Source organism: Bidens hawaiensis, unplaced genomic scaffold (assembly GCF_021521415.1).
Source record: "Bidens hawaiensis isolate Kalapana, Puna unplaced genomic scaffold, B.hawaiensis_p1.1 tig00053805_1, whole genome shotgun sequence".
NCBI lineage: Eukaryota > Viridiplantae > Streptophyta > Magnoliopsida > Asterales > Asteraceae > Bidens > Bidens hawaiensis.
In genome coordinates this window covers 84,220-102,176 of record NW_027499663.1, presented here as the reverse complement: position 1 = coordinate 102,176, position 17,957 = coordinate 84,220, and the positions used below count along the sequence as shown (strand labels likewise).

Genomic DNA, 17,957 nt, shown 5'->3' with positions numbered 1-17,957 from the left:
TCAAACGGCACGATGGAAGTCAAAAGGCACAAATGGAAGGCAAAAGGCACAAACAGAGCCCAAAAAGGCACAAATAGAGCCTAAAACGCATAATTGAAAACCAAACGAAGAAATATAAGCTAAAATACACAAATATAGCCAAAAAGGCACAAATGAAAGTAAAAAAAAAGGCACAAATAAAGTCTAAAACGCATAAATGGGATATAAAACGCACAAATGAAAACCAAATGAAGAAATAAAAACTAAAAGGCACAAATGTAGTCAAAAATGCATAAACAGAGCCCAAAAGGCATAAATTAAAGTAAAAAACACACATATGGAAGTCCAAATGCACAAATAGAAATTAAAAGACACAAATAGCAATGTTTTAAAAACCGGTATTTTACTTGTACCGAATTGAGCTAAAAAATGGTACAACCGGTTGAACCGGGTTATACCGGAAAGTTCAACCGGTTGAATAGTTTACCTTATAAATTCCTATAAATGTAACTTCAGTCCAAAAATAACCCAATAATTCTTATAAAAAAAATAATAAAAAAGTTAATCCATATTAGAAAAATAATGCAAAAGCAATCAATTTAAAAAAAATAGTCATAAAGTTTACAAGTTTGAATGTTAATTGTTGGGCTAAAAGTATTTTTTAAAAATATGGGCAGCAAATATCAAAAATTTATTGGGCTTAAAACCGGTTTGCCGGTAAAAACCGGTATTTTAGACAAAAACCGCCGGTACGATGTTCTAGCAAACCGGTCATAAATACCGGACTCAAAATACCGGCCTAGGGTGTGAAATCCGATTTAACCGGCCGTTTGAACCGGTTTTTAAAACACTGACAAATAGAGCCCAAAAGACATAAATGAAAGTCAAACACAAAGAATGAAAACTTTTTTTTCTACAAATTATCTAAACATAAAGACTCATAAACACATTAATTGGATGTATAATTGCATAGATACATGACACGAAGCCATATACAAATTAAAAACATAATATGGTTAAAAATATAACTTGTAAGTTGTATGCATTGTGTTTTAAAAGACAACTTACCCTTTTTTACTCATGTACTTTATACATTAGCATTTATAAAATTTTTAAAATCAAGTGTCTTCTTAATTTACCCTTGTCTCATGTATTATATATAATATAGATATAAATATAAATATAGATATATTAATATATACAATGAAATTTAAACTTTTAAGCCAAAAATATATAAAAACAGATTCGGTTGGGTTAATATCGGTTAAACAAGTCTACAAATAAACAGATTACCGGTTTCCAATTAAATTCATTTATGTTAATTTCTACCCCATTTCATCAGTTTTCAGTTCAGTTATTACTCACGCCGTTGTAAAATCTTATAACTCGGGCTTCTTGTGGTCTTATTTAGATTTATAAGGTACTAAACTTTTATATTTGTTTCTGGAAGGGTCTCAACTGAAATTCAGTATCAACTGCTTGCAATAACAAAATCGTCTTTTGCAAGTAACCGTTCAATTCTCATTGTTGCTTATAACTGATCTCACAATAACAGCAACAATGGAGGTTCAATCAATATATTCGTGAGCTAACTAACACAGGTAACTAACTAACTAACTAACTGAGCGTTCAATTCATCAGTTTATCTTCAATACTTGATGTGTTGATTCACTTAAGTTGACCTAATTTCGCAGTTACTGTGTGTTTTAACGGTTGATTGATAGATTTAAGCTTAATTGTTCATGTTATGGTTATATGTTCTTAATCGAGCGTTCAATTCACCGGTTTATCTTCAATAATAGACGTGTTGAATCACTTAAGTTGACCTAATTTCGCAGTTACTGTGTGTTTTAGCCGTTGACTGGTAGATTTAAGCTCAATTGTTCATGTTATGGTTATATATTCTTAATCGAGCGTTCAATTCACCGGTTTATCTTCAGTAATTGATGTTCAGGTCTACTTAAGTTGACTCAGTTTTGTAGTTTTCTGTTTTAGCCGTAGATCAATAGATTCATGCTCAGTTGTAGCATTAAATTCACATGTTATCTACAGTAATCGATGCTCTGATTGTTTTAATTTGACCTAATTTGGCAGTTCTTATAGGTTTAGCTGTAGATTGATAAATTTAGGCGAAATTACTCATGTATATGGTTGTATACGTGTAATCGGCTAATCGCTTACTATGTTATTGATATATTATTAATCAAGCATTTGATTCACCTGTTATCTTCAATAATTGATGTGCTTATTCACTTAATTTTACCTAATTTCGCAGTTACTGCGTGTTTCAGATGTAGACTGATAGATTTATGATCAATTGTTCATGTATAGTTTTATATGTGTAGTTGCTTACCATTTGATGATATATTGTTAATTGAGCATTCAATTCACCAGTTATTTTTGATAATCGATGTTTTGATTAACTTAAGTTGACCTATTTTCAAGGTTACTGTTGTTTTAGTTGTAGATTGATGGATTTATGCTCAATAGCTCATGTATGGCTGTATATGTGTAATTGCTTAGTATGTTAATGATGTATTTTGTTAGAAATTGAAGATAGTTTTTAGTTTCATTTTGTTGAACTGCAATTTGACCTTGGTTGTGTTATTCTCTGTTATCGCACATAATTACGCAGTTATACAGCAATGTTGTTGACGTATTAGTGCTTATGATTTGTATACGTGCTGCTTTGTTTGCTGGTATTAATTAGTTGAGATCTACTGATTTTGGTGTTTGTGATACTGCTCTCTCAACCATGGATGTTTAATTTGACTAGGCCTAAACAAACAAGACAAAGATATAATCGAACAAATTTTTTTGTTTATGTTGGTTCGTTTAAAACCTAAACGAACGTAAACAAACTTAAACGAACATAGTTGAACAAACATAAACGAGCACGAATGAGCATAATTGACAAAGTCACAAAACATATAAACCCCTTTTATGTTAATATTTATATCAATATAACTACTAATTAAAATTTAAACGAATGAACATGAACTCGCATAAATAAACGGACATGAATGAACGGACAAAACTTGTTTTCATGTTCGTTCGTTTAATAACTGAACACAAAGCTTTATTCATGTTCGTTCGCTTATTTAATAAATGAACTTCCATCCTAACAGTTCATGAAGATCCGGTTCGTTTACATGCCTAATTTTGTCTTTTGGCGTCCAAAAAGAAGTAAAAAATATATAACTCTACCTGTCAGGCTGTAAAATTGTCATGTGATTCTTGGAATGCTGTGTTAGTCATATCATACATTAAAATTACAGTAAGTGGGATGTGTTTCAATGTTAATATGAACGTGGAATAAGTTGTACGAATGTTTCATTCCTAACTTGTAATATGGTAGGCTTATTAAATTATTATTGGCTAATATGTTAATCTGATCATTTCATGAAAATATGTAACCCAGGGGTTAAGTTTCATGGAATAATATAACTACGTCAAACAAACTGCATGGTATTTGATCAATAACTTGTAATAACATATAATCACAATGCTTTTTGAACAGAAGCCTGAAGTTGTAGTGACCACTAATGGATGATACAACCGTCCTGAGTTACTGGTTAAATTGGCGGTTCTTCCTTTGCGCATTATGGGTCCTAATTGCTGTTACAGCATCTGCAATTTTAATAGCAAAATGTGAAGTGGTCAACAAAAAGAAAAGCAGGCAAGAAGATGAGGCGCCGGACTTTGAACCTGTTGGGATTTTGTATGATGATGAAACTTGGATGACCTCTTTGAAATCAGTGCATCCTGCATGGCTGCTTGCTTACAGATTAGTTGCTTTTGTTGTGTTATTAGCAATTCTGTCCATTAATCTGGCAGTTAGTGGAGCTTGGGTGCTTTTCTTCTACACTCAGTAAGTTGTTCTTTTTAGTTTAATACGAGTTATTAATTATTCAAGCAAAACCTTCGGTGTGAAGTCTTCGTTTCATGTTTATTGTTGCGTTTGAACCTTTGTCTCAAAAACCATCTATGATACGTTATTATTAATGTTTGGACTTTGGATACAGTTTTTACATTCTCCTATTACAACCTGTGCAGTCGATATTGGTGCTATAGCGGTTGTTGGGCGTCCAACATAATATCGGTCAAAATGTCGGTACCGATAATATCGGCGATATTGATTGACGCATCACCAATTTTCTCGATATCATTTTTTAAGTCTTCATTGTCATTTTTTGGTGTTTAATGTTAGTGTTTTAAGTCTTAATTGCTACAGTTAGTGTTTTGTAAGTTGCAAAAGGTTGATTTGTGAATGTTAGGAGAGTACACTGAATTGTTAGTGTTAAAGTGCTATATATATAGTTAGTGTTTTAAGTCTTAATTGCTACAGTTAGTGTTTTGTAAGTTGCAAAAGGTTAATTTGTGAATGTTAGGAGAGTATACTGAATTGTTGGTGTTAAATTGCTATATATATAAATTATGCATGATATTAAAATTACCAATATCCCACCGTGATAACCGATATCCGATATTTTTCCGCATTAACTGCATAGATTACAACAAGCTTAATTGGTTACAACTTGACTTAACTGAACCTTTTAGAACTGTGCTAAAAACCATGAAAGTGTGGGCATAGGTAACCATGAAAACATGTTAATTTCATTGACATCTTGTTTTAATGATGAACAGGTGGACATTTATTTTGGTCACTGTCTATTTTGGGGTATGCAAATATGCAACGTTATGTTGTTAGTCATATATTACTGAATTGCTTTGTTATAAATCTGTAATATTCACATATTTATATATATCTACTCTTTGTAGCTTGCATCTTCACTCTCCATTTATGGGTGTTGCCAATATTGGAAAAAAGACGGTCATGATAACAATCGTGTGGATATAGATGCAGAACAAGCCACATCAGCTGCTCTTTTATCCGAAGAGAGTTTGGTTTCTCAACATATGCACATGAAACCTAGTAACATTGGAGAAATTCATGTTCACAAGACAGCTGGCATTTGGGGTTATTTATGTCAAATAATCTTCCAGGCATGTTTCTAAACTGGACAAGTTTTATAAAAAGTAACTAACTTTGGTCAAATCTGATTCATAAAATTTCGAAGTACGGTGGCAATTCGTAGGCTGGTTTGTATAACACAGCCCGGTTACTTTATCATGTCAAAAGGTCAACTTGGTCAAGTTACTGACAAGTTATCACTTACCACCATGCCGTAAGGAGTCAAACTCGCTCAAAGTTACTGACAAGTCAACACCATGCCATTAAAAATGTCAACTTGGTCAAATTTTTGCAAGTAATGTTTATTTTTTCGGGGAAAAACAAAGTCTATCCAAATTAGAATCTGGAGCAATGCTAACTACCTTTTTATGAATTAACACTTGTAAATAACGCATTCTTTTATGTTCAAGTTGCAGCGTTCACTAAAATTTCTTTTCACTTGTGAACTCTCTTAATACACAGATATGTGCAGGTGCTGTGGGGCTCACCGACAGTGTCTATTGGTTCATAATATATCCGTTTCTTACTCCTGCAACATACGAATTAAGTTATGTAAGTGTCTTGATGTTTATCTGTTTTATTAGATTGATTATCTGTTTCATTCTATATAATTTTGAGATTATTCTTGTTTGTTACAGTTAAATGTTAGCTTACACTCACTCAACATTGTTTTCCTCCTCATCGATGTGATTCTGAATCGTTTAGTAAGTTATAATCTTTCTATTGACATTTTTCAATCGGTTTTGACTTTTCATGCAACATCCTTAACCGTTAGTGTGTGCCATTAGGTCTTAATTATGTATATATTACAAGTCATATCTGGTGTATATTTATATGTTTTTAATTGCAAATTTCGTTTTACTATCTTACTATTATGACGTATGACTGATTTTTTTTTCTTTTTTCTTTTCCAGAGGTTTCCGTTCTTTCGTTTAGCATACTTTGTACTATACACATGTATATTTGTCATCTTCCAGTGGATCCTCCATGCTTGTGTATCAATGTGGTAAGCCATCACATATAATTATTATCGTTATATTATGTTCTTAGTTTTGTTGTCACTGATACAACCAATTATTGTTGTATCGTATATTGATTGTGTCTAATACAGTTACATGTGGTCTTTGTATTTATTGAATAATATTACACTTGAATATCTTCCAGATATGATAATTATATAACTAGTAATTAACATTGACACGATTCTCGATATTGCAGGTGGCCATATACCTTCCTTGACTTGTCATCTCCATATGCTCCCATCTGGTATTTTTTTACCCTGAAAAACTTGAAGAAATGGCCATTCTTAAAATTTTATATCTAAAAATAATTATAACATTAGATTGCGTGTCACATTAGATGGCATGTGGCATACGTATCATTAATTGTTAGACATCACATATGACAAATAAGATGTCACCTTAGCAGTTTTTGAAAAATCAGACATGTTACCGAGTTAACGGGACTAGTGGGGTTGGGTTTAATTGCAAGTGAAACAAAACTATTGGACTAAAACCGCAAATTTGATCAAACCACAAGGACGAAATCCACAATTCTTTTAATTAAAATGCTACCGAGTTAACGAGACTAGTGGGGTCGGGTTTAATTGCAAGTGACAACAAAATTGTTGGACTAAAACCGCAAATTTGATCAAACCACAAGGACGAAAACCGCATTTCTATTAATTAAAAATGTATGAAGATTGAAGTCATAGTTTATATCAGATGCATTCGGCATATTTTTCTCAATAATTATGTAGAAGTATATTATTATTATTATTATTATTATTCAAACATTATTCAATGAATGAGTGACATGTTTCAGGTATTTGGGAGTAGGATTAATTCTCCTCCCTGCATTCGGCATCTTTGCACTCATTGTTAAGTGTAAGCAGCTACTTATCTCAACACGAGATTGAGGTAACTATATGTCTCTTAGCTTACATGTTGTAGACCACACCGATTATATGTACAATAATATGAACGTGTTTATTCAAAGGAATTAAATTGTAAATTACAAACGTTAAAGCATTTTGGTTGCATTTGCAGTTAGTTCTGTTTTGTTTATGTTGATCATTAAATTTCCTTTATATTAAGTTTTGGCGGGTCCGGTGCAGACTGTCAAGAATGGGCTTATCATTATGATAAATTTGCGTGTCTATCATGCGTGCAACGTAGGAGACAAGTAGTGTTTTAACTTTTAAGTGTTAAGTGTTAACTGGTGAAGTTCGAGTCCATAAAAACCAATGTTTGACACACTAGATTGGGCTTTTTGGCCTGTTAATACAGTTTTAATCGGGTGTAAACGAGCTGAGCCCGAGCTCGGCTTGTGATTTGTTGTTTCAAGCCCAGGCTTGTTTATTATTTATTAATCAATTTTTTATTTTGTATATAATATATTTTTTGAGAGCAGCCTTAGAATAGAAGATACTAGTAAGTGTGAAGTGTTAACTTGTGAAGAACAAATCAAGTCCATAAAAGCTAATGTTTGAGGCACTAGATTGGATTTCGGCCCGTAACCCGTTCATATGGTTTTAGGGGCGTAAACAAGCTGAGCCCACGCACGACTAGGCTCGAGCTCGGCTTGTTTTGACTCACGAGAGCTCGAGCTTGGCTCGTTTCAAACTCTTTCTCTAAAGCTCGGGCTCAGCTTGTTTTGACTTACGAGAGCTCGAGCTTGGCTCGTTTTAAACTCTTTCTCTAAAGCTCGGGCTCGGCTCGCGAGGGAGTTGTTTTGTCAAGCTAGGCCCGACTAGTTTGGTATTTATTAATTAGTTCTTAATTATTTTTGTATATGTTATGAGAAAAAACCTTAATGAGGCTAAGCTCGACTCTAGCCCGTGTTCAGTATCTTAAACGAGGCAGAGCTCGGCTCAAGCTTGGCTGTGCAGTCTGAAACTAATACATAGAATCTTAAATAGTTAAAACTAAAAAACACACTAGGCTTGTTAAGGCTCGACGAGCCTAATCAATCTTCTCATACAAGGCTTGTCTCGTTTCGAGCTTTTTCTCAAACTGATATCGAGCAGGCTTGGCTCGGTTGCACCTCAACGTTTTAACAGGTCTCATTCGGGCTGAAATTGGCCGTTTCAAAATGTATCGGTTGAATCGAACAGCTGGAAATTTCAAGAAATTTATAGCATCTTTTTTTTATATTGTTGTTGTTTTCTACATTTTCTATTTAATTGTTGATTGATGCAATCACTTCCATTGCATAATGATTTTAAATGAATTAAAAATCCACCAGCCTTGTGAATGGTTGGTAGAGTGAATGGTATAATGAATGGTATGAGGAAGTTCATTCCAAAATCCAAATCTTATGATTTGAATGTAAAGAAGAGTAAAAAAGACAGAATTGGCCTCCATAGATCTTTTTACTACGCTACATATTCAACCTTAAAACACACAACTTCAGCTATCTATAGTTACCATAACATGGGCTGGTTCGGTAGGCTTTGATGAAATTCTCGAGTTGAACCGTCAACTATGGTTTTCAGACGTCACATATTTAACTGATAGATTGGTTTGACCGGTTGGTTTTACTAGTTTTGCTGTTTAACATTTTAGTTTTGCAAGTTAGATGGATTGATTGGACAGGACTGGTTGGTTTTACTAGTTTTGCTATTTAACTTTTTAGTTTTGCCTCTTTGACATATATCTCTTGTACAGGCATATATCATCAGTCATCACATTCGTTATTATGTACGAACTTATACCATCAAATCGCATCAAGCTTTAGTTTGATTTTTTTACTTTCTTAACAAATACTTCACAAATAAAAAGAAGATGAGTAGATTTATTCTTGCTTATAGAAGTTTATAAATATATTACGTCAGATGTCAATCCAGTCAATTTTTTAAGATGCAGAATCTGATAATATACCGGCTAATGATGCAAAGTTGAATAATTTATTAGTTTAAGTATCCATGGTTATTGGACCAAGTTTTAAATATAAAAATAGAATTAAAAAATAGGGGCTGTGAGGGAAAGTTACAGTCCGGTGTTGAATAAGCGAATTCAAAAATAAATAAATATTTAAAAATAAAAATACTTAAGTTGTTATGTTTACATCCATGACTTGACATATGTATTTTCGAGTTTGAGTTGACTCGCATATATTTCAAGCTTGAATTTGAATTGACTCGTATATTTTCGAGCTTGAGTTAGCCCGAGCTCGGCTCATAAACAACCTTACATTAATGATAGTATTACATGAAAATATATTATTTGAGTTAATTATTATTTTTTTAAACTTTTGCTATTAAATTTATTTGTCAACCTTAGATATTGTTCTTTTTCCGTAGGTATGTTTTATAAAATTAAGAAAAAGTTGTGATCGATGGTAAAGGCTTTTAGATTTGGGAGTGAAGACCATGGTTCAAAACCTTGTATGAGCGTAGCAAATGGGTACGCATGCGTGTGTAGCCGTTCAAAAAAAAATATTATAAATATTATTTTTGTATTATGGACATTTAATATAAAACAGGGCACCAACTAAGCGGAAGGGACAAGCAAGGGCACCACCAACATCATATCAATGTTATAACTTATATTGTAAGACTAAACTCCAAAAATTATATATAAATAAAATAATAATGATACTTGAAAACTAATCAAGATCCTTTCACTTGAGCCGATATTAAGCCTTGTTGTTACTTAAATAATATTTAACAATTGTTATTAATATAATATTGTTATGTTGGCAAATAAAGAGATGCCCTTTGTGGAAATTTGGAAGTAAATGTATTAATTAAGATTGTTACCCAACTCCTTGCAACCCACAATATTCCAATTTTTGGACCAACAACATATGAAACTATGAAAGACCAAAAGAAGAGAAAAAATTACACAAAAGTTTAGAAATTGGTATATTATAAATCAATTTATTTTGCATCATTATTATTTCGAATGTTTAAAATCTGATCCGCCATTTACTTTTTAGCATTTTGTTTGCCTACGTGATAATGGCCAGGTATATGTACTTGGAAGAGACGTTATGATAAATTGTGGAAATAAAAAACACGCGTGAAGTAATTCACGATTTGTGGGTCATATTTTGTATTCGAAAACAATTATGAAAATTCGTGAATTAAAGAGGTATTGTGATTTATATGAATACGAACGACAAAATTGTAAATTTTAAGAATTATACATGCAAGTTTCCATGTTTAGTTTAATTGATTTTATGTTTATTATTTTCTTCAACTTTATTTAGATTAAACTTTAGTTATGTGCGGCAATTGAAGACACATGATACGTCATGATGTCATACAATACCAAGGATGAAATATGTTGTATAATAAGCAATGACATTCAATTCAAAATACAATACAATATAGTAGTGTGCATAATACATTTTATTAAACGAGTCTAACTTGGGTATCACTTGTCAATCTATAGCTGACCTGCAAACCGGTTACCTATTATATATATATAATAAAAATAAGTAAATAACATGTACTATATGTTATATGTTATGTATTAAAATTCTAATTAAGAAATATATTACAAGTCAGGTATAAATATGAGTAAAATAATTAGTATATAATAAAACGAATCAAGCCTGGACCGAGATGAAGCTTGAAAAAGCTCAAAATGAATCAAACTCGAACATGTTAGGCCACTGCACTCTACAATTTGAAGAGCCATATTACCCTACTCCGGCCAGACTGTGTTGTTTTAACCAGGCTAATGCTGGATTCAGAGTTTGGCTTGGGCGTTGTCTAAGAAATCATACCACGGCTACCACTTGCCATCACCACAAAAACATTTTTCACGTAACATACCGTGAGACTAAAATTTGAATGAGCCCGGGATTCGAAAATTAAAATCACAAAAATAAAAATAACAATAATAATAGTTTTCAACTATAAATCCACAACATCCATTCTCACTGAAATGATATACTAATATCTGCTCGACTCTGCATCTAATCTCCAACAACCTCCAACTAACCTCACAACTGTAAGCTCCCAAATTCTCATCAATTAAATAATAATAAGAATATTAACGATTAACGATCTGATCTGTTACTACTTGATTTGAGCTGAGATCTGTAGTGTTTTCACAGATCGATAATGGCGCGTAAGAAGATCCGAGAGTATGATTCAAAGCGGTTGGTTAAGGAGCATTTTAAACGGATTGCTGGTTACGAATTAGCGATTAAATCCGCACAGGTATTATTATTATTATTATACGATTTATTATATAAATTGTTATTGTTGGTGTTAGTGTTAGTGTTAGTGTTTGTGCCCTAATTGTTATTGTTTGTTATAGTGATTGATTTAATTTTGAATCTGTGATGTGTATTAACTGGATATCGAATCGGATTCGAAACTAATGAGCATTGAATCAGCTACAAGTGTTAGTTTGATCGGATCTGTAGTTTTAGGTTATTGAGATAAGCACGTGTTGTTTAATCGGATCAGATGTGTGTTTGTGTGATTGAGATAAGTGTAGAGCTGCTTCCTGTTATTGAATCCAATTGCTGATTATGTTATTCTGATTGTGATTTGTTTCGGTGCAAATGAGCCGAGCGGAGCCCGAGCTCAACTAGGCTCGAGCTTGACTAGGCTCGAGCTTGAGCTCGGGTCATTTCGAGCTCTTTTTTTAAAAGCTTCGGCTCGGATTGTTTATTAATTTTAATTGTTTATTAATATCAAATGTACATATGTTTTTATAATTTTTATATATTTTGAGAAGAAATCTTAGTATAAGCTTGGCTGTGCAGTGTGAAATTAATCCATGGACGTCCAAAAGAGATAAAAATTGATAATGCAAAAGGCTTGATCTATACGAGCTTTGCTTGGAAAAGCTCGGCTTGTTTCGAGCTTTCCATCGATCCGATCTCGCAACCAGATCGGCTTGTTTACACCCCTAATTACAGAATAACTTTTAAACACAAATCCAAACCTCTGCTTGTTTGCACCCCTAGGCGCATGTTTAAAGTCGCAAAAACATATTATGAGTCTGATGTTCTGATTATTTGGTTTGTTACCTTTAATCAGGCAACCGAATATAGTTTTTCCAATCACCATAAACACTTTGAAAAGGCACTTAGAAAAGCCCTGATGCAGTAAGATCACACTTCTGTTTTTATGTAAATAGGTTAATATGTACAACACGGTTTTTTTGGCCAACTATTGTTTAAATACAGTTTATGTACCTCAAACATATGGTCAAGTGTTCATTTTTGTAGCAATAATTCATATAGTATTACTATTTATGTTTCAAACTGTTGATTATAGCTGACTGTGAATTGTCTATTTATTAGCATGACTAATGGGATAACTCAAACATGATTTTGAGGTGAGATTATTGACTAATGCATCTCTTTTTTATACACCAGATTACTGAATCTACAGACTTGAATGAGCTGGTAAACGTGGAACCTTGGCTTTCTTCATCAAAGTTGGTTGTGAAACCTGATATGCTGTTCGGTAAGCGTGGGAAAAGTGGGCTTGTTGCTCTAAATCTTGATTTGGCCCAAGTTTCTGAATTTGTGAAGGCACGGCTTGGTAAAGAGGTAAATGTTTAATTGGAAACTTGATAAAAAAGAGCATAGTTTAGACCTAGTTAAATATAGTACTTTCTTATGTGTTTAGTACAGACACACGTGTGCATATATATCATTTTTAAATCTAGAAAGTACTAGGTTTAAGTTTTATAGTCAATGTTGATTTTTCCCAACCGAAAACAAAACCTATATGTTTTATATGCAAGTGTAATGCTAGCGGGACAACCCCCTTTTGCAATTATCTTGTTTACACGTGTGCTCTTACTTTATTCTCTGTGTGTTGAGTAGAGGTGACAATTTCGATCCATGTACCTCTTAATGGGTCTAATTGGTTTGTGTTTTATCTCATATAATTCAATTAAAAAAAAATAGCTAAAAGTGAATGTGCCAAACTGTTTGAAAGTCACCCGAAGTCTATTTTTAAATCTTACAACCTCCTAGATCTTTGTGTTTTAAAGACTTGAATTATTATTGTATTAACATAGTTTTTATAATCATCTTTGCACATAAGAATTTCTGTAAAAAAATTAGTAAATAGCTATTTACAGTCAATCCAACGACCAATTTTAAAAAATGAAACTTCCCAACCTTTTTGACATTTTGTCAATTTTTCTCATCTTGCCATCTCTAGCGTTGAGCTGTAATTTACTTCTTATACATGTTGGAATTTTTTGTATGCTTTGTGAAGAGTTGTATTGACTTAACAGGTTGAGATGGGAGGATGCAAAGGACCCATAACCACATTCATTGTTGAACCATTTGTTCCACACAATGAGGAGTTTTACATTAACATTGTTTCTGAGCGATTAGGATGTAGCATTAGCTTTTCAGAGTGTGGAGGAATTGACATCGAAGAGAATTGGGAAAAGGTACACGACTTTTCTTATTTTAGTCTTGTGCAAAAAGTATAATGAAAGCTACACATTTATTTATGAGTGAGTGGATCTTGTAGTTTGTTTGATCTATAAGTCTCTTAAGTTCATAAATGAGTGAGTGAAATGTAGGGATGAGATCGGTACCGTACTGGTACCGAAAATCCCGATCCCGAAAATCGCAAATTCGGTACCAATCGGTACCGGTACCGAATTTGCTCATCCCTAGTGAAATGGGTTGAAAGCTAACCCATATTCTATTTTTTAATACATACTACCTGCTATATTGTATCATTCAAAGATTTAATTTACTACTGTGATATCATTATTTTTCTAATCATAATTAACACATTAGCTTTTTATGAAAGACTTAACAGGTGAACATAAAAGAGTGGGTCAACCCAATGTTTTGTGCTCATAATTTTATGCAATATTTCAGTTTTTTACTCTATATTTTTCTCATAACTTCACATTTTCCTTAATTTCCAGGTGAAGACCATCTTTTTGCCAACTGGGGTGTCTTTGAATCAAGAGATATGCGCTCCACTTGTTGCTACCCTTCCATTGGAGGTGAGCTTATTCCTCATTTATGCAACATCATGTTATTATATAGCAAGCTAAAGCACAATATTATGGATATATGACGCTTATTTCTTCAATGATGTAGATTAAACCTGTAATTGAGGAGTTCATCAAATCTATATATGCTTTATTCATAGGTAAACCGTAAATTACACTTTATTAAAAAATTCTCTACTCTTATTACTTACCTAAGCAACACATATTATAACTGTAAGTAAAAATATTTGATCTTTTCATATTGTGTGTTTCAGATCTTGACTTCACTTTCTTAGAAATGAATCCTTTTACCTTGGTTGATGGAAAGCCTTATCCTCTTGACATGAGAGGAGAGCTTGATGACACTGCTGCCTTCAAGAACTTTAAAAAGTATGTTTATTTTTAACCGTTTTAAATGGACAAATGGCGAAAACAGATACAAATTTTACATTTTTCTTAGCAACCAACTTTAAATTAAGCACAAAATAGAAAGTAGAAACCAACTAGCATTTTATTATTAACCACATGAACGAATGATTTGCTTGATCTGTATAAGGTTATTCTTTTGCTCATTTTGCAAAACTGTTGGCGTGTAATCTTATTTCAGTAATAAACTATAAGTTGGTTTCTGTTTCGCACTTAATAGGAAGTTGGTGGCTAAATTTCAGAAAACTTTATGCGATTGCTTTTTATTATTATTACTATAGAATATGACATATTCACGTGTTATCTTACATTTCTTTTAATTTTCCAGGTGGGGCAACCTTGAGTTCCCATTGCCCTTTGGAAGAGTTATGAGTGCTACTGAAAGCTTTATTCATGGACTAGATGAAAAGGTACACATTATTAGCCATTTTTGAACTTTATAAACTGACTCTCAAGCATCCTGCTTTTACTTTTTTTTTTGCCTGTTAATACTCTTACAGTAACATTTACATGATTAAATTTTTCGTTTATATTGAAATGTTGCAGACTAGTGCATCTTTGAAGTTTACAGTTCTTAATCCAAAGGGACGAATTTGGACCATGGTTGCTGGTGGAGGTGCTAGTGTCATATATGCTGACACTGTATGTTTCCACTCATTTTAATTTGATTCATGCAAATCAATGTTGAATTTCTCTTAATATAGCGGCCATTTTAACCCCTGTACTTTTACTTTTAAGGAGTAAATTAAAAAAGAAATATTAGTATAACAGGAAACATGTCAAATAGGTTGAAAGTCTCAAAGTGTATTTTCCCCAAATTTAGCAGCCAACCTCGAGTTAACTTATTTTGCTGATGTGGCACTGGTGGATGCTATGGCTGTTCCACATCAGATGCTGCTACATATGCCAAAAACTGTATGTGTGAAATTAAGAAAAAAAATTCACATGTAAAATAAATTAAATGTCACGTCGGTTGTGAAATTGCATATACATATACACTAAAATGACAAATCTGAGCAATGTTTTTTTTTTTTGGAGAATAGCTAAAAATGGTGTGCCACATGTTGAACCACTCCTTTGATACAGTGGCCTGCAGTTTATTCTATTTTTAACATAAAACATCCGAACTCTTTTATTCAACAAGCTAGATTACTATTAAAACATATAACTTATCTGGCACTATTTTAATATAAAAACATTAACAAGTTTTTCGAAGCCGACCAAAGTTATATCTGCTTTGACAAGTAATTATTTTCCATTTCTCTCTTTACATTTGAAATCATCGTGTAAACCAGGTTGGAGATCTTGGTTATGCATCCGAGCTTGGAAACTATGCCGAATACAGTGGTGCACCAAATGAAGAGGAGGTTTTGCAGTACGCTCGAGTTGTCATTGACGTAAGCTAAATCACTCTCTCTTAATGTTGTTGAAATTTGAAAACAAGTGTAGAATCGTCAATATTCATATGTTATATTCAAAAGTCGAAACTTAAGATGACGGTTTGGTATGTACAGTGTGCGACTGCTGATCCAGACGGTCAAAGGCGAGCTCTTGTAGTAGGAGGTGGAATTGCTAACTTCACTGATGTTGCAGCCACATTCAATGGCATCATTCGTGCCATGAAAGAGAAGGTACTTTATTCATTTGCATTTAATTTAGCGGCTTTTACTAATATTCTGGTCTGAACCGCTAACTACGGTTTCGATAGATAAGAAACCAAACTGACTGCGTTGGTTGGACTGGCCAATTTTGGTGGTTTGATGATTGGCTTTTGAACCAGTATTTTTTTTTTCAAATCGTAGTTTTGTATTTTTTTCCTCTTAAAATGATGATGGTTTATATATATAAAGAAAAGATCCACTACAATAATAGCTTATTGTACAATAGGTACGCGAATCCCCTTTTTTCATGAAATCGATCCATGAAATCACATCCCAACATCTCGGAATCGTCAATACATATCCAATTAATCATTGGTTCACCGAAAAAAACAGTTTGGATCGTTAATTGATCAATTTTTTACTTTTTTTTCACGAAAACCGTTTTTGAGCGTTTTAGGTTTTGGCTGAGTGTTTTAGGTTTTTGGTTGAGCGTTTTTTGAGCGTTTTAAGGTTTTGCCTTTGTTTTTTCCCTTTAAGCGTCTCGCGTACCTATCGTACGTTAAGGCATTATTGTACAGTATCTCCACCCTATATATATAATACTTATACATAATGATGCATTTCTAAAAGTAGCTCGAACTGTTAAAACGGAACCATATACATCTTAAACCGGCAGACTTGCATTGGTTTGTGTGGTTCGGTCGGTTTCAACAGCTTACAAACAACCTTAATTGAATCCATTTTAGACAAAAATTTAGATTTCAAAATGGTGAAATTGGATTTTGACATTTGTTATAGGAGGCTAAGTTGAAAGCTGCTAACATGCACATCTACGTAAGGAGAGGCGGTCCAAATTACCAAAAAGGACTTGCGAAGATGCGTGAACTCGGGGAGCAAATTGGCATCCCAATTGAGGTAAATAACTTTTCATCATTTAGTTTCTCAACATTAACATTTTCAAAACCAAGGGTAAATCTGTCCTTTTGAAATTGCTCATACACCACCCCCACATGTCTATACAGCTCGTATAGGCCTATACGGTCGTATAGGGTACGGATGACTGACATGGGTATAAAAAACAACTTTTTACAGCCTATACGAGCCGTATAGGCATTAAATGGCTTGTATTGCTCCCTTAAAACCATAAAACCTATACGGTCGAATAAGGCTATACAACCGTATAGAAAACATTTGCAAAAACATTCAGACTACCTTTTGACCACTGTTAATCACTGCCGGAAAACGACTATACAAGCCTATACGAGCCATATAGTGCTATACGGCCCGTATAGACAGATTTTCCGTTGTGCTTTATAGAACATGAAATGGTCGAAAAGGAGAATTTTTAAAATTGCTAAAAAAATATGATGCAAGTCAAATGATATATCAAAAAAATTTTCAAAAAAAAAATGTCTATATGGCCGTAGAGGCCTATACGACCCGTATGGCTATACGAGTCACTATAAACGATGACCGACAACATCAGACACAAACTGACACGATTTAGGTGCTATACGACCGTATAGCCCTATATGAGCCGTATAGGGAAAAAAAATGGTGTGTGAGGATCATAGGTGGTGTGGGAGGATCCTAAGCCTAAATAAATATACAGTTTTAATAAGCCTAAATTGTATCTTTGCTTATAAATCTTTTTGTAGGTGTATGGTCCTGAGGCAACAATGACCGGAATATGCAAACAAGCAATCGAGTACATCACCGCCACTGCTTAAACGCCACCCGACTTTTGTATTTCTCAGTTCTTATGGTTTGTTGCATTTAAATGGAAGTGTTGTGTCTTGTTTGTGTTTGTGTCCATGTCTGTTCTTTTGAAAATTCTTAGAAAATTAAGGAAAAAGCGAAAAACTGTGGCTCGGTTGGTTCTAAAGACATGAGTATATGTGTAGAAGACTCATAATTCTTCAACATTATGATTTTATTAGAACTGTTATAAATCATTAAATGAATAACCAAGGAAAATGTGTTGCATGCATGGAGACAGAGACATAAGGAAGTGGCTGTTACAAGCCTTTA

The 17,957-nt window shown here is 33.3% G+C and overlaps 2 protein-coding genes across 3 annotated transcripts; both read left to right on the top strand.

Annotated features, from left to right (window-relative positions):
- Window positions 1-3,453: 3,453 nt before the first annotated feature.
- On the top strand, window positions 3,454-6,935 carry LOC143600212 (uncharacterized). The gene is made up of 8 exons (XM_077077962.1): window positions 3,454-3,850; window positions 4,627-4,660; window positions 4,762-4,986; window positions 5,417-5,506; window positions 5,593-5,658; window positions 5,869-5,960; window positions 6,173-6,220; window positions 6,779-6,935. The coding sequence occupies exons 1-8, from the start codon at window positions 3,525-3,527 to the stop codon at window positions 6,870-6,872; spliced, it is 975 nt and encodes a 324-aa protein (XP_076934077.1). The 5' UTR covers window positions 3,454-3,524; the 3' UTR covers window positions 6,873-6,935.
- A 3,921-nt stretch (window positions 6,936-10,856) lies between these two features.
- On the top strand, window positions 10,857-17,856 carry LOC143600218 (ATP-citrate synthase alpha chain protein 1). 2 transcript variants are annotated; one of them, XM_077077968.1, is made up of 13 exons: window positions 10,857-10,917; window positions 11,024-11,129; window positions 12,302-12,478; window positions 13,177-13,338; window positions 13,831-13,911; window positions 14,009-14,060; window positions 14,175-14,289; window positions 14,654-14,735; window positions 14,872-14,967; window positions 15,621-15,722; window positions 15,840-15,956; window positions 16,725-16,841; window positions 17,585-17,856. In XM_077077968.1, the coding sequence occupies exons 2-13, from the start codon at window positions 11,031-11,033 to the stop codon at window positions 17,654-17,656; spliced, it is 1,272 nt and encodes a 423-aa protein (XP_076934083.1). In that variant the 5' UTR covers window positions 10,857-10,917; window positions 11,024-11,030; the 3' UTR covers window positions 17,657-17,856. The 2 variants fall into 2 exon arrangements, with proteins under 2 accessions (XP_076934083.1, XP_076934082.1); XM_077077967.1 differs by having other exon boundaries at window positions 10,887-10,917; window positions 11,005-11,129.
- Window positions 17,857-17,957: the final 101 nt, after the last annotated feature.